At 52.1% G+C, this 27,840-nt stretch overlaps 1 protein-coding gene across 1 annotated transcript; it reads left to right on the top strand.

Moving 5' to 3' along the window:
• Positions 1–877: 877 nt before the first annotated feature.
• PYROXD2 (pyridine nucleotide-disulphide oxidoreductase domain 2) lies at positions 878–27,840 on the top strand. The gene is made up of 16 exons (XM_082674139.1): positions 878–1,048; positions 5,649–5,668; positions 8,084–8,177; positions 8,260–8,333; positions 13,546–13,701; positions 15,660–15,813; positions 17,622–17,683; positions 17,776–17,873; positions 20,359–20,500; positions 20,873–21,007; positions 22,256–22,328; positions 22,591–22,747; positions 23,084–23,238; positions 23,952–24,058; positions 25,585–25,705; positions 26,457–27,840. The coding sequence occupies exons 1-16, from the start codon at positions 922–924 to the stop codon at positions 26,525–26,527; spliced, it is 1,746 nt and encodes a 581-aa protein (XP_082530265.1). The 5' UTR covers positions 878–921; the 3' UTR covers positions 26,528–27,840.

The raw sequence follows: 27,840 nt of genomic DNA, 5'->3' as shown, positions 1-27,840 counted from the left end.
CACTAAGCCAAAGATATTTACGATGTGGTCTTTAATCCTTGAGGATTCTTGGAAAATGGGAAACGTTCCAAAACACAGAAGAGAAATGTTCAGGCCTTCAAAAGAAAAAGGCGAACCCCCAAAATCACGAGGACTGAACTGGCCCCCAGACCTTTCCAGCTGTGCGGCAGCCTGAGAAGTGGATGGCGTTTAAGCATTTGGATGGCATTTAAGCAAGGACGTGTGGCTCTCTGGGGGCCCTAGGGGCAGATGCCACCCCCACCCCCACCCCCCCGCCGCAGTGTTGCTGAGGCCCTGGTGTCGGCAGTGCGGAGGGCCTGCCCCAGAGGCCTTCAGGCAGTGGGTCCCTGAGCCTGCTGTGGGCATAGAGCAGTTACCCCCCTACAAGCCGGAGGGACGGGAAGCTGGAGCAGAGTCTGACCCAAGTCCCTCTCTTTACTTGGATTCCCACCCCCAACTCATCCGGGACCTTTAATTCCTTAACCAGAAGCAGGACAGCACAGGGGAGGAGACGGACCTTTGGAACACTCATTAGCACACTCACACACACACGCACATTCTCCGAGCCTCAGTGCCCCTCCTCTGGGGCTTACACGAGGGACTGCACGACCGTGGTCAGCACAGGGCCTGGCACACAGGAGCCCTAGAGAATTAGCGGCACGGTGGTTACTCTCTGGGGGCCTGGAGGTGCAGGACTTCTGCCTGGCTAACAGGCGACCTCCCGCGACTCGGCCGGGTGTGGACGGGGTCAGGCTGGGCTGTGGGCAGCTCAGCCTCCCCTGTTTAGTCGTGGCCCAGGGCCAAGTACGGCAGCTGGGCTGCAGCTCCTCCTCTCTTCCTGCTTTCTCCCTGCTCCTCCCCCTGCCTGGAGAGGCACGAAAAGCTGCTTGCAAGCAAATTCTTGGCCTAGCCCGGGCAGAAATGGCTGCATGTGGCCGAGGGCTCCGCAGGGCCGTGGCTGCCTCTCCCCACCCCGCTTTAAGACGAGCTCACTCCGACGCCAGGGGACGTCTGAAGCCGGAGTACGATGCAGTGGTAATAGGAGCAGGTAAAGTGGGCTGGGCCAGAGCTGAGGGGCTGAAGGGCAGCCCTGCTCAGAAGGCCCTCGCGTCCCTCTACTCTGGCACGAGCTGGCCAGGAGTTGGGTTGAGAGCAGGTGCTGGTGTGGAAAGCCCACCTGTCTGCAAGCAGATGCCGGGGTTCTGGGGTTGGCTTTGCTGTTGACTCACTGTGTGGCCTGGGGCAGATTCTTGCCCTCTCTGGGCTTGAGTCTTCCCATCTAGAATGACCAGGGAGGACTAGGTGAATTCAGGGGTTTCCATGTATCTCCTGTGAAATTAGCTAGTTGCCACCATACTCTTGGAAAGCATATGGTACGTAAGGTTTGGAAGGAAAGAGCCCTGGGACAAGAAGTGTGAAATCCAGCCACCCCAAGTGCCCTGAGTTCTGGTCACCACCCCCTGACCACTGAGACACCCCACCCCCAAGGACACTGCAGTTGCTCCATAAAGGGGAGTTAGGAAAAAATAGAAATGAGTCCCAGAGATTCTCCTGCCTACGCACAGAGGGTGACAGCCCCTGTTGCCTTGCCTGCCTGGGCACGTGGGAGACCTGCTGCAGTGACCCTGCTATGCTTTGCTGAGCCCCAGGCTGCAGGGCACCTGATTCCACTGCGAGTGTGTGAGGCTGCGGGCCAGGACCAGGCTGCCTTTCCTCCGGGCCTTCCACTCACACTCACACAGAGCCCCAGTTTCAGCTTCTGACATTATTTCCAACTGGGTTTATACAGAGCGACCAAGACAGGCCTGGAAGGACATGCTCATCACACAGCTTTAAAGCTGTGTCCCTGTTTGGGCATTTCTTCATTTGTACCCCTACAAAGAGCAGTCGTGTGCTGGTCAATGTTTACTAGTCACCTCTCAAGGGAAAATGTGCGCATGTATATCCATACGTAAGTTTATTATAAATACGGAAGTAAAAGAAGTGTAGCACACAGTTTTGCAGATAAAAAATACAATACTGGGCTTCTCTGGTGGTGCAGTGGTTGAGAGTCTGCCTGCCGATGCAGGGGACACGGGTTCGTGCCCCGGTCTGGGAAGATCCCACATGCCGCGGAGCGGCTGGGCCCGTGAGCCATGGCCGCTGAGCCTGCGCGTCCGGAGCCTGTGCTCCGCAACGGGAGAGGCCACAGCAGTGAGAGGCCCGCGTACCGAAAAAAAAAAAATATATATATATATATATATATATATACAATACTGTAAATTCCAGGTAGCCAATCTGTTCTTACCAAGTACCTGTGACTTCTGCCAAACTCAGTAACCAACCTGTGGTTGCAATTTGACAAATGAAAATAGTTCTGAAAAGAATGTAGTTTGATATTTTTATTTAAACAGCAGAAAGAAAGTGAAACAAAGATTTATGTCTGAACTTCACGCCTTCCTCAACGACGGGAATGACTTTGCTCAATCAGATAATGTTTTTCGAACACTGGAAGAACAGTTCCTCAATTTTTTGCACATTTCACAGTGTAACAGCTATAGACACAAGTTTAATCTACTTTATTAGCAGGTTCTCCATCACTTTCTTAAGTCTAACAACCAAAAACAATAACTCAAGCCCTGGTGTGTAATGTTTGCAGATTTCCATAGTGTGAATACTCCTACTGTGGCCTTTTTCAAAGTTACCAATGTGATGTCACCAAAGGTGGATTTGGGAGAGAGATGCAGCCAAGGATCATCATGTAGCGTGGCCCCTCTGTGGGTCTCTAGAGGTAAATAACCGTGAAAGCAGAGCCAACCGTTAAAGCAAAGTAAAACAGGAAGTGACAAGCTTTGAATATTTATTACCTTGGTTTTTAATATAATTATTTCATTGTAAGTTGATGTAATTTAATTTTTTACCAGGGGCTGCGTTTGACAACTATCTCACCGACTTCCGGGGCTGGGGGACTCCTGCCCCAGCCCCCACTGGCTGGGCTCAGGAAGTGGAAGTGCCTCCCACCTTTCTTGCCCTTGGTGACAGCCCAGCCCTGCTGCCTCTTGGCAGAGAGGTTGATCGTAGGTCCCCAGATAGACACCTGGGTGAATTGCCACAAGTGTGTGAGTCTCAGGCCTGAGTTTTTCTTTGACGTTGCTTCTCTAATTGCTGGTTTGAAGGCATTTCCAGCCTGAGTGAGGAACACAGTGGCATCTTCTAAGATAAAGATTATCTCTGCTCCCTGAAGCCACACTGGGAGTCACCTTAAAAGAGGACCCTGATTTAGTCATTTGACTAACTTTGCCTAAGAATGACCCAAGGAACTAGTTAAAATGCAGTTCCTGGGCCCCTACCTGGTGATTAGGATTCTGAGGAAGTCAGCACATCTAACCAACACTTGGAATGGATCTCATGGGGGCATCTGCAGCCCACACATTCAAGAACCCACGTTCAGGGCAGCTTCTCTCCAGAGCTCCCCCGTGCCTGCTGCATAAGGAACCCTGCAGTCTGGCCTGGAGATGAGCTGAGCCCGAGCCCACAGCTTAAGACTCCTTCAAGGGGAAAGGAGAGGTCACCAGAAGCTGCGGGAAGGCTCAGCCAGGACTGGGGGTAGGGGAGTGGGGGAGGACAGAGGAGCTTGGGCTGTTGGATCCTCAACCTTTGCCCTTTGAGGTCTGTTTGTGCATTTGTGGGCTTACATGTGTTGACTGAACTGGACCTTGCTGCCTGGAAGCTTTCATTAGTTTTCCAAGATTTATAATCAGCACTGATTAAAAGGCAGCTACCTTTTATTGTCTGCTAAGGGACAGGTGCTTTACGTGCATTACCGGTTATCCTCCCTTCAACACTGCAGGTCCGGCAGGCCCTCTGTTTTTACGCGTGAGGAAGACAGCAGAAGCCAGGATGAGCCCAGGACAGTCTGCCTTTAATTTGTCATATGTATTTGAGAGCAGGGCTTTCCAAATTTCAGCTTGCAATCCATCCATTCATGATTCCCTTCCATCATATTTTTGAAACTTTCTTAAGAAAATTATCAAAAACATATTAAAAATAGTACTATATCAATCAGCATTTTTAAATGAAATATAATCAAGTAGATCATCACATGCTTATCACATGATGATTTAATATTAGTTCCTGAAACTTTCGTTTCTGTGAAATACATTTATGTGTGTGGGGGGGTGTCAGGTCACAGAGTAAAATGCGTTTCTTCCTCAGATCACGGCCAAAGAGTTTAAAAAACTCCGTTTCAGAGATTCCTTTAATGGATGATAAATTGGCTCAATGACCTAGAAAATTCTGGCAGGTCTCTATGTGGAAAATGTAAAACAAAACCAACTCAGCCGTGAGAAATCCATCATGTGGGGTCATTGCTGCCTCCTGTTTGTGGATGTTTGTCAGTTTAATGGCCGAGCCTTTTATTAGAGTCAACGCTGGGTTCAGGTTGGCGCTCAGAGAACACAGTTACCTTCTGGCATCTTTGAAGACTCAGAGTGACTTCCCACCACCAAAGAGAAGCATGTGCCGTGTGTCCCAGGGGAGGCCTGGCCCCCCTCCCTGAAAGCAACCAGGGCCTGTTCTCCACCCATCGAGGACTTCTCCAGCTGCTGCATTTTATTCTGAGACTAAGGAAAGGGGAGGCCCCAACCCCAGGGCACCATGTGCTCGGCCTGTGGGTCTGAGACCACCTGCATCAGAATGACCAGGGAGCTTCTGTGAAGTACATCCTGGTCCACGGCCCCAACCTGCTGAGTAGATTCTGGGGAGGGGTTGGGGAATCGGTGTTTACTCGAGTTCTCACGTGATCCTGGAGCTTCTCAGGGCTGGAGCGGCACTTGCTAGCTTGGTGTGCTAGCTTGCTAGCTTGGAGGCACTTGCACTTGGGCTTGGTGTGGAACATCGGATCCCAAGGCAACTTTCAGGGCTCCTATCCCAGGGGCAGCCTGCCTAAAATTTTTGGAAAGAAACTCTATAATAGACCAATCTGCCCCGTCAGCTGGCACCCCCGAAGCGCGCTGAGCTACTCTAGCGCACGTCAGAGCCGTGTGTGTTTCATTCATTTTGAGCTGTTCCTGTTTTATTTGGGGAACGCTGGGAATTGACAAAGACGCCCCTTCTGGGGCACTGTTGTGAGCCACGCTTGGGCACAACAAGCCATGCCTGGCAGCAACTGTCCACAGGACCAGCGCTCACCCGGACGGCTGGTGATTCCATGCCAGGCAGGGACGTCTGGCATCATCGTACAGCCTCGCCTCCCTCTCTTCCCTGCTAAGTCAACTGTCACACTCCCTCTGACAGTCACCCACTCGTCCCCAAGTGCCAGAAGACCAGCAATGCGAGGCTTCGTGGGATAATTTTCAACTAATGACTGTGGATTTCTCCTTGTCCCCACTCCAGCATGAGCCACTGGCCAAGCCAGGGTGACGGGACTTTTTTCAGTTCAGGGCAAGAACCGGGGTTTTCTGACTCCCCAAAGACTGGTGTCTTACAGCATTGAGCTAGATGCTGTTCCAACATCGAGGTACAGGTGAGGGGGTCCCCCAAGTTCTGCTACCTCTCCAGGATCTTCATGGGCATGGGGACAGGGGTGGGTGGCCACACTCCTCAAGGAATGTGTCTGTCTGCCCACTGACCACTGTCGCTTTCCTCCCCCCTCCTCCTTCTCGTTGCAGGACACAACGGGCTGGTGGCTGTGAGTCCCTCCCGCTCTGCCCCTCTTCATTGGTCCCTGGGTGTGTGGCCCTCAGCAGGAGTGTAAGGAAGCCAGAGGATGAATGCCGAGGGGGAGAAGGAAAGGCCGGCTAGTCCTCGCGCCCTGGTGCTGACCAGCGGCTGGCTCGAATGGACATCTGCAGTTGCTAAGGAGGATATCAGGGGCTCCCTTGTTCTCCTCTCCTTAATGCTCATAGGTTTCCCCCATGACCTTTCAAAAGCAAGGTGATAAATAGCTGGGAAAGTGTGTAATGGGCATACCCTGGGAGGCAGGTTGGAGCTTGCAGGGTCAGGTAACTGGGGCTGGGGGGCCTTTGACTCCAGATAGTGGGCTGTCCTTGTGTACAGACCCCATGTTCCCCAGCTAGGTTTAGGCCAGGTACCAACCCGGGGAACACAGCAGCTATACACAGTCCAAAGTGCGCCCTGGAGACAGCGAGGAAGCCGACCTAGCAGAGGAAGCGGGGTCCTGCCCCAGCACAGGTGGCTTCTGGGTCCCAAGCTGAGGCAGGCCAGGGTTACCCTAAGGCTGTGCTTCTCAGACCAGAGTCCACGTACCCCTAGGAGACCACAGTGTGTGCTACTGGGCTTCAGGCCACAAGCCTAACATGCTCTAGAATATCAATGCAGGGGGCTCAGCAACATGGAGAGCCAGGAGACCTGTGTTCAATCTTAAGACTTTTCCTGACACAGCAGTTTTACTTGAACATTTCACAGGGGACATTATTTAACTCAACCGATCAGTAATTTAAAACATTGATTTTGTATTAATACCAACGTGGGTTTGTCCCCAGCTCTGCCACTTTCCATTTGCAAAGGTTAAGGCGAGTCAGTTTGTCTCTCTGAGCCATGGTAAAATGAGAATTAAAATGCCCACCCTCACCGAATTGAGGTGAAGGGAATAGATGATGTGCCCCAAGGACCCAGCTCGTAAAGCCTTACACAAATGGTGAGCATGGGGACAGCATGGGGCGTCCCAGGATAAGAGGTACAGGAGGAACTTAACTCTAGGACACGCACTTCGGTTGACTGATTTGGGGAGAGCCTAAGGAAGTAGGGGTCGGCTCTAGATTGGATACTGTCAGAGTGGGGGCAGCCCTGTGAGCGGGCATCTCAGTAACCGTGTGCGCGGAGAAGGGAGACTAGGGTGAGGAGAGCGGTCACTGTGCACACGTAGCATCACTCGTCTTGGCCGAGAGAGATGGTATTGTGGTGGCCCAGTAGACCCTGTCTCGTTTGTGCTTAGACACAATTGTGAAGTGGGCTTGCTCTGTCCCATTTTGTCGTGGTCAAGATTATCCCTGTCTGCGGTCATCATTATGAGATTGTTCATGTCTAGTGGGAGAAACAGGGCTTACCTCTGAGGGCCAGGCCACCTTCTGAATGTCATGTTGGGCTGCTCTTTTCTCCTTTCTCGTTAGGATGTGTCAGGAGTGTAGATTCTGGGTCCAGACCACCCGGGTTCAGTTCCTGACACCTCTACTCATCTGTTCTGTGATCCTGAGCTATTAGCCTCACTGAGCCTCGGTTTCCTTCTCCGTGAAATGGGGAGAATCACGGTGCCTACCTCTAGGGTGGATTATACGAGATGATGCTCGCACGGTGTCTGGCACATTGTAGTAGCCAAGCGAACTTTTCAAAAAGTCTGCCTTCAGAGCTACACCATCCCTGCTGTCACCTTGGGGGTGGTAGCTGCAGTGGTGTGAGGACCAGCATTTTAGGTCTGTAGACTCAGGACTAGTTCGGTTCAACAAATATTTATTGATTTTCCACTAAGTGCTAGAGAAAAGTTAATCCCCCCCCCGCATCATTTGTTCCCCAAAATAAGGCTGTGCTATAATCATGGCTTCACTGATTGAACACGTCCCATGTGCCAGGGACCCTGTGTAAGCCCCTTCTAGGGACCAGCTCAGAGAATTCTCACAGTGACCCCGTGAAGCGGTCAAAGTGGGTGTTATTATCATCAGCCCCATTTTTGCACATGAGGAAACTGAGGCTGGATGGATTAGGTACTGAGGCCGCCCCAGCAGAAAAGAGAAAGAGGAGTGGAACCTGGGCGGTCGGGCTCAGCACTCACAAGGCAAGCTCACCGTGCTGCCTGCCTCAGGCCAGTGAGGAGAGCGAGGCTTGCCACCCCACCTCCCCAGGAGATGAAGAGTTCACAGAGGCACTGGACCCTGCAGGAGGGAAGGTCACCTCGGGCTGGGAAGTGGAGGGGCAGGACCAATCATGTCAGGTCTTAGAGAACATCTCGGGGGGGAGTGAACATTCACGGGTGGCAGGGGGAAGGGCATCTCAGAGGCAGGGACAGCTTGAGCCAGCCCTGTGGTGAGGACCCTGAGGGTGCGGGTCAGCCCCCAGGGGTAAAGGGAGGGCCCTGTGTGCCCCGCCTCAGGCGGCATACCTGCAGAGACTGGGGGTGAACACGGCAGTCTTCGAGAGACGCCACGTGATCGGGGGTGCAGCTGTCACAGAGGAAATAATCCCAGGTGAGCCAAAGAGGTGGGTGAGGGGCATGGGGGGTGACCACTGGTGACCCCTGGTTACTGTCTTCATCCGATTCATTTTCAGGGTTTAAGTTCTCCCGAGCATCCTACCTCCTCAGCCTGCTCCGACCGCAGATTTACACCGACCTGGAGCTGAAGGTAGAGCGTGTGTGTGTGTGTGTGTGTCCACCTGCTCCATGGCTTGGGGGCTGGGGAAGTGGGCAGTTGCTATTCTTCCCTCCGAGGGTGTGTCTATCTCCCATGGTCTCCGTAGTGCCTGCCCACAAATGGGCTTTGTCTGGCCCACCCAGTGTCTTAAAGATCAGGAAATTTCATACACAATCAAACCTCTCGAAGAACAGGCTTTGTCAACATCAGGCCCATATTCCTCCGTGCTGTACCGGCTGGCCCTTTACGTGGATTCAGTCCCAGCTCTGCTTTGTCACATCACTTCCTGGGGTCTGTCCAGCCCCCATAGGAAACCTGCTAGGACCCTTGGGCATCTGAGTTTGCAAAGCTGCCTTAGGACCTGAGCTGATTTCTGCCCTCATTACACATGAGAGCCTGTCACCGTCCTCGGCAGCTTGAGCAGGAAGTCGGACTCGGGGACTTTCACCTCTCTGGGCTCCTGGGCCATTTTGAGGGCATCCTGAGAACTCACAGTCTGCCTCTGTCGACTCCTCGTAGCCTCACCTTGGTCCACAGTCTCGTCCCCCGCCCCTTCAGATTCCTTCACCCCCTCACTGCCTCTTTGACAAACTTGGTCATGCATTCCAGGAGCCCACTTAGCTTACCTGCTTGGCGCCTCTGTCGCCCACCCCTTGGAGAGAGGTCCCCTGCGCCGTCTGATTACGACGCTGACGGCACTTCAGCACCAGCTTTGCCCTAAATCTTAAATTAATAAGACATTAATCCGCTGACACCCATTAAATAAAGTATTCTTTGTACCCCTAAGAGAGACACAGAGAGAGAGCACACACCTGTCACCAGCCAGGACTGGATGAAACCCTGCCAAGGCCTGGGAATGGGTCTGTGGACTTCAGTCCAAACCAGACTCTAGGTGAAGGCAATTTTCTGACACACCAATTATGCAGAGTGGCAAGTGTGAGGGGAGGGGTGGGGGTAGACCCTCCTTTTAAAAATCTAACTTATGAAAGCTGAGGATCACAGAACAGAAATTTTCACATAATTATTCTCTTTATTTATTTTTTCTTTTTAAAATAATTTCCTGGGATTTCTCTTAATTTATTTTTTTGGCTGCATTGGGTTTTCATTGCTGCGAGTGGGCTTTCTCTGGTTGAGGCGAGCGGGGGCTACTCTTGGTTGCGGTGCGCAGGCTTCTCATTGCAGTGGCTTCTCTTGTTGCGGAGCACGGGCTCTAGGCACGCAGGCTTCAGTAGTTGTGGCTCGCGGGCTCTAGAGCACAGGCTCAATAGTTGTGGCACATGGGCTTAGTTGCCCTGCGGCATGTGGGATCTTCCCGGACCAGGGCTCAAACCCATGTCGCCTGCATTGGCAGGCAGATTCTTAACCACCGCGCCACCAGGGAAGTCCGTTCTCTTTATTTTTTAAAAAAAGTTACTCATTTGAAAATGGTATTCTCATAGGGTTCCTTTAACTAGCAGCTCCCAAGTGAATTGAGTATATCCTTTGATCTCTGATCTTGGGCTGCATTAATAGGAGAATGGTGCTCAGATCAAGGTGGGAAGCAGTCCTGCTGCGTGATGCACGGAACTAATCCCATCCGGAGTGCGCGGTACCTTATTTTAACAGGACGTTGACAACTCAGAAGATACCTATAGGAGGGCAACTGCTCCTCTTTCTAGGAATATTCTGTTTCCAAAACAATAATAAAGAGCATTTATTTTACCAGTGTCACATCGTGGGCTACGAGCTTTCATGCTCTGTCAATTTGTCCTCGTCTGTGAGACGAGAGCAGGTAGTGTCCCCATTTTATGATGAGGGAACCGAGATTCAGGGGGGTTAAGTTCGCACACTAGGAAGTGACCAAGAACTTGAGCCAGGTCTAACTGACTCCTCCTCGTTCTGTGAGGTGCCGCCGCCATGGGCACCTTGATAGCCACCCAGCTCAGCCTCGTGCACCTCCAGGCACTTTGCCGATGACAGTGGGCCAGGTCACAGACATAAGCTCTTCCAGCAGCTCCGGCCTCGGTAGAGCACGGGACTGAGATTGCAGACTTTGGAACCTAACTGGTCAGTTTTGAATCCCTGCTCTGCTGTTACCAGCTGTATGACTTGGGCTGGTGGTGCCTCATCTTCCTCATCTGTAAGATGGAGATGTAATAGTACTTGCCTCATAAGGCTATTGTAGTGGTTGGTGTTTGCTAATCATTAGTACAGTGCCTGGGGCATGGTCGGTGCTCGACAACTGTCAGCTAGTATTACTGGGTTGGCCAAAAAGTTCATTCGATTTTTCCATGTTACAGAAAAATCCGAGCGGACTTTTTGGCCAACCCAATATTATGCCCATTCGTCAGTTGAGAAAACTGAGGCTCCAGAAGGACCTGTGGCCTGCTACTTCCTATCAGACCTTCCCACTGTGGGCCTGTGCCCGATTAGACTGAGCTCTACTTGAGCCAGAGGATGACTCCGCCAACCTGCTTGAGGCCTCACTGGGCCTGTTTTCCAAGTCTCAGTTTCCCCAGCTGTCGATGAGATCATCTCGCAGTTCTATCCACCTGGATAGTAAGCTTGCTTTTACAGTGGCCCCACAGTGAGTCGTGGGATCCAGACAAGGAGGGCAGAGCTTTTGCCCTGGGTGTATGTGGCAGAGGGGAGGTGGTGTCTTTCATCCTGTATCAGCCAGCAGCTGCCTTCCCCAGCTCTCCCTGGACCAGCCTTGACCTCATTCAAGTGGCACCCCCTTGTCCTCCCTCCCACCTGCACTCACCTTCTGGCTCCCAACCCCATCCCTTTGCTCCTGCTTTCCTCGGAAATCTCTCTAAGGCAGGGCTCTCAAACTCTCAGGTCCCTGAGAACAATCTGGGTAACTGGTGGGAAAGTGGTTCTTGCTCAGAGGAACGAAGGGTGATCCTGTGGGACTGTGGTGGGCCCAGGAGCCAATGATTCTGAAGTAGGAGGACCCCAGAGCACAACTCTGAGAACCACACCCCTTAACTCTCCCATTTCTCTGCTCCCTAATGCACGGCTTGTCCCTTCCCAGCAATTTCCAGCCAGGACGGCTGTACATGCTGAGAAATCCCATGGGTAAATCAGAAGCATTTTGTTTTTTACAAGAGGGAAACTGCGTGATCTGAGCAAATCTAATGGGGATAATATAACGGTGGTTTAACAGCCCCTTCTTATTCTGACACCACATCATCAAAACCATCAAGAATAACAACGGCTCCCTTTATGAGAGAAAGTCCTGGAATCAGATAAATACATTAATCCTGTTCAATTATCGAGACTTGAAACAACCCTTGGGATCCTCTTGGGTCCCTTTTTTGGTGAGGGGAGGTTATTGATTCATTCATTCAGCAAATGCTTCTGAGCACTTGCCCTGTGCCAGGCCCTGGGAGAGGCATGTGGGGAGACAGCGGCGAGGGAAGGGGGCAAGGCTTCTGCTCTTAGTGAGAGGACCTCAGGGAGAGGTAAGTGCCACCTAAAGAAAGGAAAATAAAGTAATGTGACAGTGAGGAACTGGAGGCCCAGCCTGGACTGGTGACCAGGAAAACCTCCCTGAAGGGGTGACGTTTGAGCTAGCATTCAAATGCCAAGAAGTCACCAGCCCTGTGAACATCTGAGCAGAAAGCGTTGCAGTCAGAGGGAAGTGAAGGTGGACAGGCCCAAGGGGAGGGAAGGTCATGTGGCCGGAGCAGACAGTGCCCGGCCGAGAGGCAGCAGGTGGTGTGAGAGAGGGCCAGGGGCCAGAGGAGACAGGCCTCGCGTGCTGTACGCAAGGGCCTGCGCTTTATCCTGAGCTCCGGGGGCAGCAGAGGTGTTAAATCGACAAGTGGAGTGATGGGATTTATGACCTTATGAAAGGTCATACCACCTGCTGGATGGTGTGGATTGCGGTGGAAGCAGCCATGGTCGCAGGGTGGCGGCTCAGGCTGAGTCAGGGCGGGGACATGTGGACCAGGTCTGGAGGCTGAGCTGTGAGACTTGGTGATGGATGTGATGCCAAGGGTGAGAGACACAGAGGAACTAGGGATGCCACCTGGGTGGGAAAGAGTTCACTGTATCAGGAGGAACCAAGCTGGAGGTTCCTCCAGTTTGGAATCAAAGGCATTCCCCATCTTAGTGTTAGAAAGGGTCCTGCGGGTCTCCCAGCCTGCCCCTACCAACGCTCAGACTCACCTCCACAGAACCCTCAACCGTGGAGACCCTGCCATCTGGAACACCCGTGGTTTGGGGAAACTTCTGCTGTAATTATTGGAAAAATCTCTTTTGGTTTCCTCATGTTTTCCTAAAACTTCTGCTCACAGATCTCATTTCGGGGGCAGGGGATGGGGGTGGGGAGATTGCTACTCAGGTGACATTTGAGCAAAGACCTGAAAGAGGTGAGGGAGCAGACCAAGTATCTGGGGGAAGAAGTCCCTAAACGCCAAGTTCGTCAAGTTGCACATTAAATACGTACAGCTCTTTGTACGTCGATTATACTTCAATAAAGTGGTTTAAGAAGAAAGAAGTCTCCAGCGGGAGCAGGAAGTCTTATTGGTGGAGGCAGCACAGGCCCTTTTTGTTTTATCTCCACCTTCTTTGAAGAAGTAAGTGTACTCTTGGAAAGTTCTGTGTGCTAGTCAAATATTTGTAAATCAAATCATATTCTCAATGCATCAAGGGAACTTCCATTTAAAGTGACCCTGGAGTAAATGAGCCTGCAAAGTAAATAAGTTGTTTCTGATGTGAACGATTTATCCACCTTGTAAATATGGATTTTCACATGACTGTGGCTTTATTGTGTCTTTCTCAGTTTTAGTTATTATTTCTGAGAGGGGGGCATTTAAAGACTAACACTGAGAGCCAGGGCTTTGGAGTCACAGGGGTGTGGTTTCGAAACCAGGATCCACCTCCCCATGTGACCTTGGACAAGTTATTTCACTTCTCTGAGCCTCTGCTGTGGCATTTGTACAATGAGGATGATATACTTACAGAGCTGTTGTGACGTAACCATCGTAAACCCTAGTACAGTCCCTGGCACTGGGTGGCGTGGCGTGGTATGGCATGGTCTGCCATAGGGTGCCTGGGCAAGAGGGCTTTTTATACACCTGTATCAAAATTAGGAACCAGGACCACAGGCCTTGGGAACCTGCATGCAGGTACCTAAGCGGTCACACAAACACAATCAGAGAAGGGTCATGGGCAGATCCCCTCAAATGTTACCTGTGCTGTCTGTGTTCTGCAGAAACACGGGCTGAGGCTTCATCTTCGAAACCCCCGCTCATTCACACCTATGCTGGAAGAGGGCACAGCCGGCAAGGTGCCCAGGTCCCTTCTGCTGGGCACAGACATGGCAGAAAACCAGAAGCAGATCGCCCAATTCTCACGGAAGGATGCCCAGGTAGGGAAGGTGACCAGAGACTGATCTCCTCCATCTCAGCCTGGTGGCCGCTCTTGGAAAAAAATGGGCTTGGTTGGACTTGTCCTACAGCAGGTTGTCAAAGGCCACAAGGGTGTGGCCACTTCATCCGCCCTAGGAAGGCTCCAGTATGTGCCAGCCTTTGATCTTGGGCACTGCAAAGAGAAGGGGTGGAGGACAGTTGGTTAAGACCAGTGAACACTGGAGACCCTCAAACCTGTGTGTGTTCAGCATGAGGCCGCTGTTCAGGTGGCCTCTGCCTGAATTTCAAAAGGGAGTCCACTGATATGTCCTTATGCTCTAAGTGCTTTCTAGCTCCCCTGCTTTCAGACAGAATTCCAGGTGGTCATCAATATTAAAGCACATGAAGGCCAGAAAGAAGAAGGGGAGATCAGAGACAGTTAAGGATAGAACACACTGGATCAGGAATTTAGGACAAGAGCATCGTAATAAATATTCATTTATTTTGGCATCATTCCCTGGCAGCCCGAGGCAAGAATGTGTCCATGATGGCGAGCAGGTCTGGTGAAGGGGAGCACACACATCTGACGGAGAAGGCACATTTCTTTTCCTAGGATTGCACCGTGAGGAATTGGCTGGGTAGCTTTGTCTAGATGAGTCGTTGAATGTAACGGGCCCGGTGTGATTGGTTTTACAGACATAAAAAGATTCTTTGAATGGCCGTTTTTTGTACCAAGCCTAGATACAAGCTGAAGGCACAGCATTAGCTCATATCTTGGTGGAAACATTTTTATAAGAAGAACCTGGGTTAACCAATCCGTGCGTGTTGCTTTTTGTTGTGTTAATCTAGTATTGGGTAAAACCAAGAAAACCACAGACACAGCATCTCTCTTCAGCCAGTGGTTTCCAAACACTGGCTGATGATCAAGTCAACCAAAAAAAAGTGCTTTCCAAGTGATTCTTTTGCGCAGTGAGTTGGGGTCCGCGGCCTACACCCTCTGCTCCAAGCCCTGCTCGTCTCAGATGCACTAGAGAGGATTCAGGACAAGGCCAGTTCCCTGGGCCTAGAGAGCAGTGGCCTTGGCCGTGTGTGGCCGGGGCCCTGTGAGCTGGTGACCACAGGAGCGGGAGGCAGAGGCCACATCCCACTGTGGAAAGTAAGGAGCTGAATTCTGGTTTTGTCTTTGCACATTGTCACATTAAAGACCTGCTGCAGAGAAAGCCGTTTCCCTTCATTTTAATCAAGATTCTCCAGTGTACTTCAACACAGAGCTTTTCTTTATGTAAGAGTCGTTAAAGTTCCATGGGTATATCCATGAGTCTAGATGAACCAAAAATTAAAAGCTCTCGGCTGAGAATTAAGATAGGGCCTCGGGTACCACGGGTGCCCATCCTTGCTCCTGTCGCCCATCCAGGGAAGGGGGTGTGGGGGTCATAACCAGGCTGTCGAAGTGGATTCTGTTGCGGGAGGTTGTGGGGTGAAGGGATGCAAGCTTCTGTCCCAGCTGATGACAAGAGGATGCGGGAGATTTGCAGCCCAGGAAGGAGCAGTCAGCATGCTGGAATACAGGCAGAGAGATCTTACTTTTATCAGTAAGATATAGAAAGACAGGACAGAGAGGAGAAACTTTTCAGTGGTTTTTGGTTTATCACAGAGACCACTTCCTAGGATACTTGAGGATTCCGTGGCTGATGACTGGTCTTGGCCTACATCAACCCCCTTGTCCCTGCCACTACATGGTGACCCTCCTACTACCCAGGCTCTCTCTGACCTCACCTAGTGTTGACATCAGCACACAGACCTAGAACTGGGGGTAACTCAGCACAGCCAGGCTGAGCCACACTGGGCGTGAGGCCTGAGGAATTGAGCCTCAGCTGGGGGGCAGCAGGCCACATGGGGCAGCTGGAGGGCCAAGCATGGGGACAGCGTCTTTGTGGGGTTCTAGGCAATGGGGCCTTGACTCAGAGCTCTGTTCCAGGCCTTTCCCAAATATGAGGCCTTCATGAATCGCTTGGCGTTAGCCATTGACCCTCTGCTGGATGCAGCCCCGGTGGACATGGAGGCCTTCCAGCGGGGCTCCCTGCTGCAGAGGCTCAAGTCGCTCTCCACCCTCAAGCCCCTGTTGCAGGCGGGTAAGTCCAAGGGCAGGCATCTGGGCCTGATGAGCACCTTCATGTGATTGAGCCCATCTTCTCCACAATTGGACATAAGCCTGAACCTCCAAGGCAGCCTGCCAGCTGCCATCGATTAATAGGGGCCACCTGGAGCACTTGAAGTGGCAAAGGTTTAGGATGGCGTGCTCAAAATAGAGCCCGAGCCAAAGGCTTACGTGCAAGTAGTTCATTTTGAAGGGGGATCCCAAGGAAAGGAGGAGAAACGGGAAAGAGGGAGAGTCGATAGCAGGGTGCATTACTGAGCTGGCCACCACTGTGGCTGGGGAGGTCCTTCCCTCTGAGAAGCCTTAGGAAATGCACATGAGGACATGCCCAGGAGGAGAAAGGGGACACATTTACTCATTGGGTTCTGTCCTCCAGTGGTCAGAGGTTGCCCCCTGGGGTATTAACTCCCACATGAGGCATTAACTTCTGGGTTGTGCATCCATGGGTACCAAGTGGGTTCCCGTAGGTGTCCTGTCGTGGTGCCAGAGAAGCCCCAGGGAAGAAATGAAGAGGCACATCTTCAGGTCTGAGGTGGGATGCTGTCAGGTTGCACTGTGTGAAGCTGACCAGAGCCTGCACGGAGCTCGTCACCATAGGCATGGCTGGAATAAGAGATGGGGCCCAAGAGAGTTTGAAAAGATGCCCCCATACAAGAAGGATGCTAGATTATTGGGCTCAGCAAGAAAAAAGTCTGTGATGAATTAGTGATGTCTGCTGTGGGTATGAGAATGGAAGTTTCACCAAGCCTACTATTATTTCCTACCACTCCTCTAGGGGACAAAAATCAGTTTAGCTTCTATATTCTAGAAAAATACTGCAACAGTTAGCTGTGGTCACAAAATTGCTGCATAACAGACTACAAAATTCCAGTGGCATATAAAAATAAACATCTATTTCTCAAGTGTCTACATGGTTCAGCTGATCCCAGCTGGGCCGAGCTGATCTGGTCTGGTCTCACGCATGTGGCTGTGGCTGGGGCAGCTCTGCTCCAGGTGTCTCTAATCCTCTTCTTGTAAGCCACAGGTTAGTCCAGGAGTGGCCTTCTTATGTCAATGACAGAAGCACAGAGGGCAAGCCCCAATGTGCAGGCCAGTTCCAAGCCTCTGACTGCATCCCATCAGTAAACATTCCACTGGCCAAGCAAATCATTTGAGTCCAGAATCAAGGGGCGGGGCGGTCAACTCAGCTAGGGAGGGAAGCAGTGCAGAGCTACATGGCAAAGTGTGTGGACACGGGGAGGGGTGACGGGTCAGAGCCAGTAGAATCTACCACAGATGCCAGAAGTAGTCATCGCCTCCCAGATTACCAGTCCAAGGAGAGTCATACAATAAACATTCATGTAGTAAATATTTATTGAGCATCTGCTATGTGCCAGGCACCAAGCTGGGCACTGGGACTGCAATGCCTAGGGTTCATGACCTCTGCCTTCAAGGTCCTAGTGCCCAGTTACTCTCGGAGATAGTTTGAATCAGTATCAGAGGAATGGATTAGCCATGCTGCTGCCTCCCAGGGCACGGCCTTACAGAACTCAAAGTGGGGGAATAAGATACAAATTAAAAATTGCCCCAAAATAATTCTAACAGGTAAAATGTATTAAGTGCCTATGGAAATGCTTTAGAAATGCTCTACATACCTCGTTTAATCCTCACAATAGCTCTTAGGGGTGCAGAATATTTTGTGCTCCCATTTTACAGGTAAAGAAACAGGTGCAGAGACATTACGGATCAGAGTGTTCCCTTCTTGCCTGTCTCAGTTCACATTTTATGGATCTCCTCCTTTAGGTCGCATCCTGGGAGCCCAGCTGCCCCAGTATTACCAGGTCCTCACAGCTCCAGCTGTCAAGGTGAGGGGCTCCCCAGCCTCAGGCTGGACCTTGCAGTGAGGGGGCCTCTGCTCCCGAGGTAAGCCCTTCTCCTGGCTGTCTTGCCGTCCCAGGTGCTGGATCAGTGGTTTGAGTCTGAGCCTCTAAAAGCTACTCTAGCAACGGATTCTGTGATTGGAGCCATGACAAGTCCCTACATTCCGGGGAGTGGGTGAGTGTGGCAGGTGAGGTGGGGCAGCAGCAGTGGAGCCGATCCCCCCTCGAGAGCGTTAACTCCCGTTCCCTGAGCTCACCCAGTGAGCCAGGCAGGAGGAAGCACTTCACACAGGATTCATTTAAGCCTCAAAGCAACACCTGAGAGCCGTGGTTCAGAGAAGGGAAGTATCCCTCCCAAAGTCACACAGCTAGTAAGTGGCAGAGCTGATTTCTAGCCCAAATTGTCTGACCTGCCCCCAACCCCACCCTGGGTCTTCCTTCTTAGCCACTACTCCCTACTGCTTCAGTAGAAACACCTCTGTCCTGCTTCCTGTGATATCTCAACATGAGCATCTTCTTCCCTATCATCTATCTATCTATCTACCTGTCTACCTACCTATCTACCTGTCTACCTACCTATCTATCTACCTATCTACCTATCTATCATCTCTTCCCTTCCCACAAATCCCCGTTGCCTGTCTCTCTCCCGCAGATCCTTTCCCTGGCTTCCAGGACTCACACACACACAGATACCTTCACATGGATGGGAAGCTGCCTTTCCCCTTGTGAGCGGGAGGTGTGCTGACAGCCTCATCCGAGAGGGGGCAGTCAGACACAGTGAAGTGTGTAGCTGTGGTATGATTTAATGAGCCCCTGTAGGAGCAGGAATGGAGGGGTGCGTGTGTGTGTTGTGTGTGTGTGTGTTGTTTGTGTGCGTTGTGTGTTGTGTGTGTGTGTTTTGTGTGTGTGTGTTGTGTGTGTGTGTTTTGTGTGTGTGTGGTGTGTGTGTGTGTTTGTGTGTGTGTGTTGTTTGTGTGTGTTGTGTGTGTGTGTTGTTTGTGTGCGTTGTGTGTGTGTTTTGTGTGCGTGTGTGTGTGTTGTTTGTGTGTGTTTTTTTGTGTGTTGTGTGTGTTGTTTGTGTGCATTGTGTGTTGTGCGTGTGTGTATTGTGTGTGTGTGTTTTGTGTGCGTGTGTGTGTGTTGTGTGTGTGTTGTGTGTGTGTGTTGTGTGTGTGTTGTTTGTGTGCGTTGTGTGTTGTGTGTGTGTGTGTGTGTGTGTGTGTGTGTGTGTTGGGATAGAGGATGCTGCCAAGTCTTGGGCCATTTCCAGTGCACCAGAAGATGCAGCAGGAAGCTCTCTCTCGAGGGATAAGAGCGCTTGGTAGTGCTTTTCCAGCACACACTGAGGCGGCCCCGAATCCCCAGGGCCATGGAGAAGTGGGAGCTGGCAGCAGTTGCAACATCTTGGCCAAGATCAACCAGCCGATTTGGATTTGCCAGCTGGGGCCTCTGGTCCTTTTCTCTGTGGGTGTTCAGGAGGCTTAGCTACTGCCCAGTTTGTGAAATGGGCCTTTAAGTCATTTGTTTTTTCATTAATTCTTTCAATAAATATCGATGGAGCACTTGCCTGGGGACCAGGTCCGGGGACACGGTAGTGAATGGGGTTGAAATCCTAGTGGGGGAGGTAGACACAGAGCAAGGAGTGGAATGGAGAGCTGTGGGCACTGTGATGGTGGGGCAACGTGGTCCAGGCTCAGAGAAGCCCCCCATGAGACAGAGATGTTTCATCTGGGACTCTAAGGACAGGAGGAATTAGCCAAATAAAAGAAGAGGGAGGAAGGGGCTTCTAGACTCTGGAACAGCACGTGCAAACGTAGGAGCTGCACGTGGATCATGTGATCTATTCAAGGCACTGAGAGTTGGCTTAACAGGAGTGCGGGGGGTGGGGGGAGTGTAGGGAGGGACGAGGCTGACGAGCAGGCAGGAGCCCTGAAGGCCGGTTTTGGAGACTGGCCATCGTCCTCAGAGCACCGACAAGCCAGTGAAGGCTTGAAAAGAGCTGAGTGACAGGAGCATAGCTGAGTTTTGAGACTGGGCTCCAGGTTCTACGTGGAGAAAGGTCTACAGGGAAGAACGAGTGGGAGAAGTGGATCCGATTAGGAGGACGTTACTGCAGCAACTTAAGAAAGAGAAGAGAATGGCCTGGACCAGGGAGGAAGCAGCAGGGAGTGGGGCCTTGGAAAGTTCTTTGGGGGGCACTCGACGATGTAGGTGGTGAGGGCCTAGTAGGAGGCAAGACTGACACCCAGTTTTCTGTTGGAAATTGAAGGTGCCATTCACTGGGATGGAGAATCAGGCTGGGGAGTGGGGACAAGGGGATGGGTTTAAGATGCCTGCCCAAAGCCATGCCAGTGGAGATATCTGTGGGTAGCTGGGCATACAGGCTGGCACTCAGGAGAGAGCTGGAGAGGCAGGTTTGGGCATCGCTGCCACATTGTTGGAACCAAAGCTCTGCCCGCAGATGTTCACAGGGGGAGAGGATGCAGAATGGGAAGCGAAGGGCCCTTGCAAGAGTCTCGGGCTCATTTAAAGGATAGTCGGACAGGGCTGGATAGGGGCAGGGAGGGGCTGAAGATACAGGACGGGAAGGACTCTGCACCTAGAACTCTGAGGAGATTAAACCCCACCTCCAGCCACTGATTCTGATTCTCTGTCCTCAGGTATGTGTTACTCCATCACATGATGGGGGGTCTGGAGGGGATGCGGGGGGCCTGGGGCTACGTCCAGGGTGGCATGGGTGCCCTCTCCGACGCCATCGCAAGCTCAGCCACCGCACACGGAGCAAGTATCTTCACTGAAAAGGTGAACAGCCCCTCTACCCCACCCCAATTTTTGGCAAGGATCTTAGAATAGAACAAAGTATCGGATTTGGAGGGTCCCTCATTTTACTGATGGACAAGGCCTGGCTCAGGATCGAGGAGCTCGGGCTCTGCAGCCTGTACTGCTGTGAACCAGGTCCCAGTTCTTCTGCCTACCCCATTTGAATTCACAGCCACTAGCCCACATTTGGGCTGAGCCTTTGCATTGGAGGGGTGGGCTAACGCCTCACCAGGAGCTGCAGAGACTCGGGGCCAGGGCTGATGAGGCTGCGAGTGCCTAGGGGCAGCATGGACAGCGGAAATCCCCCAAGACTCACCTGCATTTCCCTGCCCGGGCTCTTTCCCATGGCTTTAGACAGTGGCTAAGGTGCAGGTGAGCAGTGGAGGGCGCGTTCAAGGAGTCGTGCTGCAAGACGGCTCAGAGGTAAGGAGCAAAGTGGTGCTGTCCAGCGCGTCACCGCAGATCACCTTCCTGAAGCTGACGCCACAGGTGAGGCTGGGGGTGGAGGTGAGATGTCTGCCTGGGGTTGGAATGTGGAGGGATCAAGGGGACCAGGGCTGCATCAGGGTGGGAGATGTGAGTGCCAAGTCTCTCCGGATGTGGGGAAATCTGTCTTCTCTCCTTACCTAACGGGCAGGGAGCAAACAGCAAAGAAGCCTCACAGGTGAGGGGAAAGGTCCGGGGACGTGAGGTGACCGAGGCCAGGCAGTTAGCAATTGGCAGAGCCAGAGCTAGAACTCAGGTCTGACTTTCGACCCAGGGTTACTTCTACAGCTTTCCCGCTGTCCTGATTTCTCCCCTCTAACCAGCTCTAATTCCACTGTTTGTGTCAGTGATCTGTTGCCACATGAATGCTGCGTAACAACCACACAGCTTCTGGGCATATCAAGAAATACGGATTTAGCACACAGAGCGGTAGAAATCAGTTGATCTTGGCTGAGTTCAAGTGATCTGGGCTCACTCATGCACTCCTCCAGCAGCTGCGGGTCACTAGTGGGCCCTGCTGATGGCTGTGGCTAATCGAGAGGCCTCTGTCAGAATGTCCAGGATGACTCAGCTCTGCTCCATGTGTCTCTCATCCCCAGGCACGTAGTCCAGATCTGGCAAAAGGCAAAACTGAGCAAACTCAGTCACGCAAGTGCTTCTGTTTGCATCCTATTTGCTAACATTAGCTTTGTCTCATGGCCAAGCTCAGTCACAGTGGGAGGGCAATAAAAAGGGGTGTGCATACAAGGAGGGTTGGGGACTTGGGGCAGTTTTTGCAATTGATCACACCTTCCCTGTCCCCCAAAGATATGATAATGTGTGTATGAGCATGGAGCTCCCAGCGATTGGGGGATTATTCTTGGGGACAAGGCACCACTTTTTCTGAGTGATTCCACTAATCAAATTCAGCAAACATCAGTTCAAAAGCATCTTGAGACAATTTTGAGATCATCAAGACTTCCAAGAGCTTACAGACCAGAGGTGAAAGACGCTGCAGCCCACGGGCCATATCCGTAGCAGGAGCTGGTGTGGGCCATTTACAGCCAGGACGCTGGCAGACTGCAAAGGAAGAAGTGGTTAGCGCAGAGCTGGAGGGGTCCAGGAGGGCTTCACAGAGGAAGTGGTTTGGCCGAGCTCTGAGGGAGGGAGAGGGTCTCCAGCAGTACAGGTTGAGGGACCAGTCTGAGCAAAGGAGTAAAGCAGCCCCCTTGGGGCCTTGGCCACCCCCAGGGTAGAACCTTCTTCTTTCAGGAGTGGCTTCCTGAGGAGTTCGTGGAGAGAATCTCCCAGCTGGACACCCAGTCGCCTGTTACCAAGATCAATGGTAAGAGGCACACCAGATTGTAGAGCTGTTTCTTTTGAGGTTATCTGAGTGAGAAATCTCCATGTCTGGGAAAGACTGACCTTCATCATCATCTCTATCCCCTGCCCCACAGCCTGCCCCCCAGTTTGAAGGTGAAACACTTTTTCATACTTTTTCTTTCCAGTCCACCATGTGGGTGAGCAGGTGGTGGGTAGAGATAGAGGACCCTGGGGGGCTGAGGACACAGGCCTTTGGGCCCTGACCCTCCTCTTTGGTCCCTCAGTGGCTGTCGACAGGCTGCCTGACTTCCTGGCGGCCCCCAATGCTCCCAGGGGCCAGCCGCTGCCCCATCACCAATGCTCAATCCACCTGAACTGTGAGGACACCCTCCTTCTCCATCAGGCTTTTGAAGACGCCATGGATGGCCTGCCTTCCCACAGGTGGGGACCCTGGAGACACTTGAGCCCCTGGTTAGAGCACAGGAGGTGTGGTGGGACGGCAGGGACCGCGCTCATTCACCACCCTGGCCTGGGAGGGACCAGAGCCCCGAGCCTGCCGGTCTGGCCGGGGACAGGGGCCTGGAGATGAGGGAGCTCCCCGTTGGTGGTCTGGACTGTCCTGGTGGTCACCGAGCCCGTGCAGGCAAACACCACCATGACCTTGCAGAGCTCATCGGCCTGGCCCCAGCATCCTCCCATCTCAGGCCTGCATTTTGTCCCGTCATCTCAGAGTGGCTCCCCAGCCCCTTCCCTCTCTCCTCCCCGTGTCGCACGCAGACCTATGATTGAGCTCTGCATCCCTTCCTCGCTGGACCCCACGCTGGCTCCCCCTGGCTGCCATGTCATCTCCCTCTTCACTCAGTACACGCCCTACACACTGGCTGCAGGCAAGGCCTGGGACGAGCATGAGAGAAACGCTTACGCAGACAGAGGTAAGGAGGGCTAGACCGCCCTGGCTTCACAGTGACAGCTGGCCGAGCATCCCGTATGGCCTCCTCTCCTCCTGACTGCCCCATTCAGGATTAACACCTGCAAGTTCTGTGCCAGGGAGAGAGGAGTACCCAGGGAAACCTAAATCAACAGAGTGAGTAACTGCTGGGGTCAGGCCCTGAGCGAAGAAAGCCAAAAAGACATCGTTCCTGCCCTCAGGTTGCTCACGGTCCTGCGGGGGAGACTAACAAACCAGTCTTACAGTACAACGGACTGGGGGAACCAAAGGAGGAAGCTGTGAGCCAGAGAGACAGGAGAGCTTTCCAAAGGAAGGGACATTTGAGCTGGGTTTTAAAGGATGAATAGGAGTCGACCAGGCAACAAAGTGCATTCCAAGCAAAAGAAATAACTTGAGCAGAGCAATGAGGTGAAGAAATTTTTGCATGTTCAAGGGGAGACAAGTGTTTAGGGTTGGAGTAAAAAGGTGGGAAAGAGTGGGAGGCTCTACTAGCCTGACACCCATAGGTCTCTGTAATGAATTGTTTATTTGCCTGTGGACTGTTTTTGGTTTTTTGCTTATTGAGGTATAATTTGCATATGAAAAAATATCCATTTTAGGTGTAGAGTTTAATGAATTTAGTAAATATGCCGAGCTGTACAATCGTAATGCCTCTTTCTCCTAACACCACCTCTTTTCCCTGTGTTCGACACCTAGTGTGTGATTGCATTGAGGCCTATGCCCCCGGCTTCAAGGGCTCCGTGGTGGGCAGAGACATCCTCACACCCCCTGACTTGGAGAGAGTCTTTGGGCTTCCTGGGGGGGTGAGTACAGGACTGGGGTCTCTCGTCACACTCTCCCTGTACCCCGACTCCCTGGCAGGCCCACGCGGCTTTATCTTGTCCCTCCACACCCAGCCTTCAGCAGGAAGAGAGGACAGAGGCAGAGACCACAGCAGAGAGGGGACAGAGACACCGTCAGATTTAGGCAGTGAAGGAGGAGTGAGGAGAGGCAGCGTCTGCTGAGCAGGTCACCAGGACTGCGGCCCTTCTGCCTGGATGTCCGCGTCAGCCCCTCCCATCTGCCTTTCTTCAGAGGGACCTTCCCTCCCCCAGGCAGCATGTGCTCACACTTCTCTTATCAAAAACTCACTGAGCCTGGAGGCAGGGGGATGGGTCAGGAGGCAGGTCAAATACAGCAGTGACTAGCTTCGTGTGGCTGTTGAGCCCTTAAATGTGGCCAGGCCAAAATGAGATGCGCTTCGAGTATAAAATGCACCCCAGATTGCAAAGACCAAGTACAGAAAAATGTAGCATGTCTCATCAATAATTTTAATACCAACCACATGTTGAAATGATAATACTTTGGATCTATTGGCTTAAATTAAATACATCATTTAATTGGGTTAAATTAAATATATTATTAACATTAATTTCACCAGTTTCTTTTTAAGTGTTAATGTGGCTACTGGAAAATCTAAAATTACATGTGCAACTCCCGTTATATTTTTACTGGACAGCGCTGGGCCGGATAGAGAGTGAGAGAGGCCAGGCAGTGGGAACGGAAGGGAAAGGGTGGAGGCGGAAGGCTTGGGCAGGTGGATTGAGAAGTCTTGATACATGTGCGTGCAGAGGGCGGGTGGAGGGGATGTAAAGGGTCCACCTGAAGGCCAAGGAGGGGGAGGTGATACCATCCACAGAGGCAGGGAAGACGGGACAGGAGCCGACTCGACTCGAGGGAAGAAGACGAGCTCAGTTTGGGACACGTTGATGGGGCAGGTGAAGGTCATCCCCACGGGGACGTCCAGCAGATGTTGGTCTTTTTGTCCAGACCTGCCCCGCAGGTGTGCCCTTCCCCCTCCCCCACACCTCCTCCCTCCTCGGCTGGTCTGACCCAGGCCAGTGGAGCAGAAACGCACTCAGCTCCCAGTATCCATCTGCCATTTACTGTGACCTTGGAACCCCAAGGCACAAGCTCAGCTGGGTGTCTTGGCCAAAGAAACATGTACCAGAGTCAAAATAAATCAACTTCCTCTATTTTTCAAACAGAGTGAGGGGGATTCAGAGTCCACAGCAACATCCTTAAAATCTCCCTTTTCTTTCCCATTCAGTTTCCTTACCCTCTGAAGATGCTCCCTACCCTTTTTCCTTCTTGAAAAATGCCTCTAGGAAACTTCACCCCCAGCCCTAGGACTTGTGCCTATTCTCTCTCTTCCCCTCCTCATTCTGCATCACAAGAGCCCGAGAAAACATCCTGGAAGGAGACGAACCTTCCTTGGAGAACAGGGGAAGGGAGCGGAGTGGAGAATGTAACACTCCTATGTTAACGACTGTGGCCCTGCCTCCTGCAGAATATATTCCACTGCGCCATGGCCCTGGACCAGCTGTACTTTGCCCGCCCTGTGCCCCTGCACTCCAGCTACCGCTGCCCTCTCTGGGGCCTGTATCTCTGCGGAAGTGGGGCCCATCCTGGTGAGTGACCCTCAGTCCCACTACCCTGTGCGGGCATCGAGGGCTGGCAGAGGCTTGCAGACGGGAGCAGGGTAAACAAGGGGGGAAGCGGGAGGGGGGAACTCCCGGGAGATCAAGCCATCACCCATATTGAGAATTCTCCGGCCACAACCCTCAGGTTAGCTCACCTCCTCCCCACGAGACCTGGGGATACGTCCCAGTGGAGGCATCTCTCCAAGTTCCCGTGGTGGGTTGTGTAAGACCCATGCCTCTAAATTCCCATCCGTATTTGAGACCAGTAAGAATTGGCAAAGTTCAGTTTCTCAATTTTAAAATTCTTCCCTGCTCCCCTCCCAGGCTTACTGACCCCACGGAAGCTCATCTCATACAGATGCTTCCTCTGAGCTATGTGGGCCCCGGCCCCCCAGACGGGGTCCATACTTCCATGACTTCCTCTCAAATCCTTAATCCCTCATTCTAGTTTCACGTGCTGGGAGTCTCGCCATCTGGCCCATTGGCTCTCAGGCTGGGGGGGCAGAGGGAGGGGGCCACTTGCTTGCACCAGGCACCTGGCCCTTCCTGCACTGATGCAGGGGAGTCCAGGATCTATCTTAAGAATCATCCCAGGTGGTTCTGATACCCACAGCCCCAGCATCACCCTTGAGGCGTCCCTGCTCTGCTTTGTGGCTGGTGCCTCAGCAAGTCCCATGGGGGGACGGAGGGGTGGGAGGGGGGTGAGCACGGCTTTGGTTCATGGGAGACTCCCTTCCAGGAGGAGGTGTCATGGGAGCCGCTGGACGCAATGCAGCTCACGTGGTCTTTAGGGACCTCAGGAGCATGTGACCCCCAAACCAACTCTGACCCAGGAAGATGAATTCACCCTTGAGATGTTAAGTCTCCATTGGGTCAGCTTCCCAGGATATTGCTTGAGGCAGGCAAGTCCTCAAGGCTCAAGCCACTATTCTAGAAAAAACAGTACAAGTTAACATTGGGTCCCAGTTAACCTCGCGTCTATGGCTTCTTGAATGAACTGGTTTTGTTTTATATCGATAGTTTGCATCTTTCTGTGTATTAGTACAATAGGTAATATGTAATAACCGGATGGGGTAAACTTGTCTGGGGTACCCAGTAATCTCACAGCATCAGCTCCAAACAGTCCGTCTGATCAACAAGCATCCTCTCCACACTGTCGGGCGCCCTCTACCAGCTGATTGAAGGACTGCCCTGGGGAGGCCCAGTCTACTGCTGTCACATTTCCGGCAAACTGTATAAGAAAGGACCCAATTCCCCAGTGCCCCACAAAGTCACCCACAGGGGCCTTGGCCTGAGCAGTGCATGGCCTCTCAGGCCGTCAAAGCTGCCAGAGTCAGACAAACAGCAGTCAGGGTGAGTGCAAGGGGGGTGTAGCTGAGGGCCGTCTGGGGACCCACATTCCCAGTTCTGGAGATTCAACCGCTTACTTCCCATGAGCGAGCCATACCCGTCACATCACCAAAATCTTTCCACATAAACCTGTGTTGTTCTGAAGTGAGTTGGGTTGTCACTCTTGATCAGAAAGTGTCACACAAATGTCCCATGGTAATCCAGCTTCTTCCATCCCAGCAGCCAAGGCCGTGGTCCCGAGCCCCCATCAGCAGAGGAGATCCCTGGGGCATCACCTCCCTCCCTTTCCTGGGCAAATTTATAGATTAACGAATACCTGCCTTATTACTTAACCTCGATAAACCCAGATCTGTCATCTGTAAAAGAGTTGTTCTAAAGATCAAATAAGATCAAATAAGATCATGGTTTAGTCCACCGTCTGGCACAAGATAAGCATTTGGTGCACAGTGGTGGTCTTGCTGCTGGTATTGATGGTGGAGATATTATTGTCACTTCTGGATTCTGCAGAAAGCAGTCTTTTTGACATCCTTTTTTTTAACCAGCCCACTAGAAGCAGTGTGACCAGGGCAGAGCAGAGCAATCTTTGGGTCCACCAAGGTCTTCCCACAATAAGGGCTGTCAATCTTGTCCCCTACCTCTGCTTCACGCAACATTGGTACAACTAAATTTTTGAGCTTGTTGAAAATTTGGTTTTGGTCTGGTTTCTAAGATTTGCTTTTCTCAAAAGATTTGCCAGGGCCCAAGAGGGGGAAAATGTAAGGAAGAAAGAAAGA

This window comes from Grampus griseus, assembly GCF_964374135.1.
Source record: "Grampus griseus genome assembly, chromosome: 16".
NCBI classification, from domain to species: domain Eukaryota; kingdom Metazoa; phylum Chordata; class Mammalia; order Artiodactyla; family Delphinidae; genus Grampus; species Grampus griseus.
The sequence above is the reverse complement of the archived record's forward strand: the minus strand, read 5'-3'. Positions and strand labels throughout refer to the sequence as shown.

What these genes read in the sequence shown, in the direction of transcription:
- PYROXD2 (XM_082674139.1), top strand. Translation starts at nt 922, where the DNA reads ATGGCTGCATGTGGCCGAGGGCTCCGCAGGGCCGTGGCTGCCTCTCCC. An exon ending in CACAGAGGAAATAATCCCAG is followed by an intron (nt 8,178 to 8,259) that starts GTGAGCCAAAGA and finishes ATTCATTTTCAG; the next exon opens with GGTTTAAGTTCTCCCGAGCA. An exon ending in TCCTGAAGCTGACGCCACAG is followed by an intron (nt 21,008 to 22,255) that starts GTGAGGCTGGGG and finishes TTCTTCTTTCAG; the next exon opens with GAGTGGCTTCCTGAGGAGTT.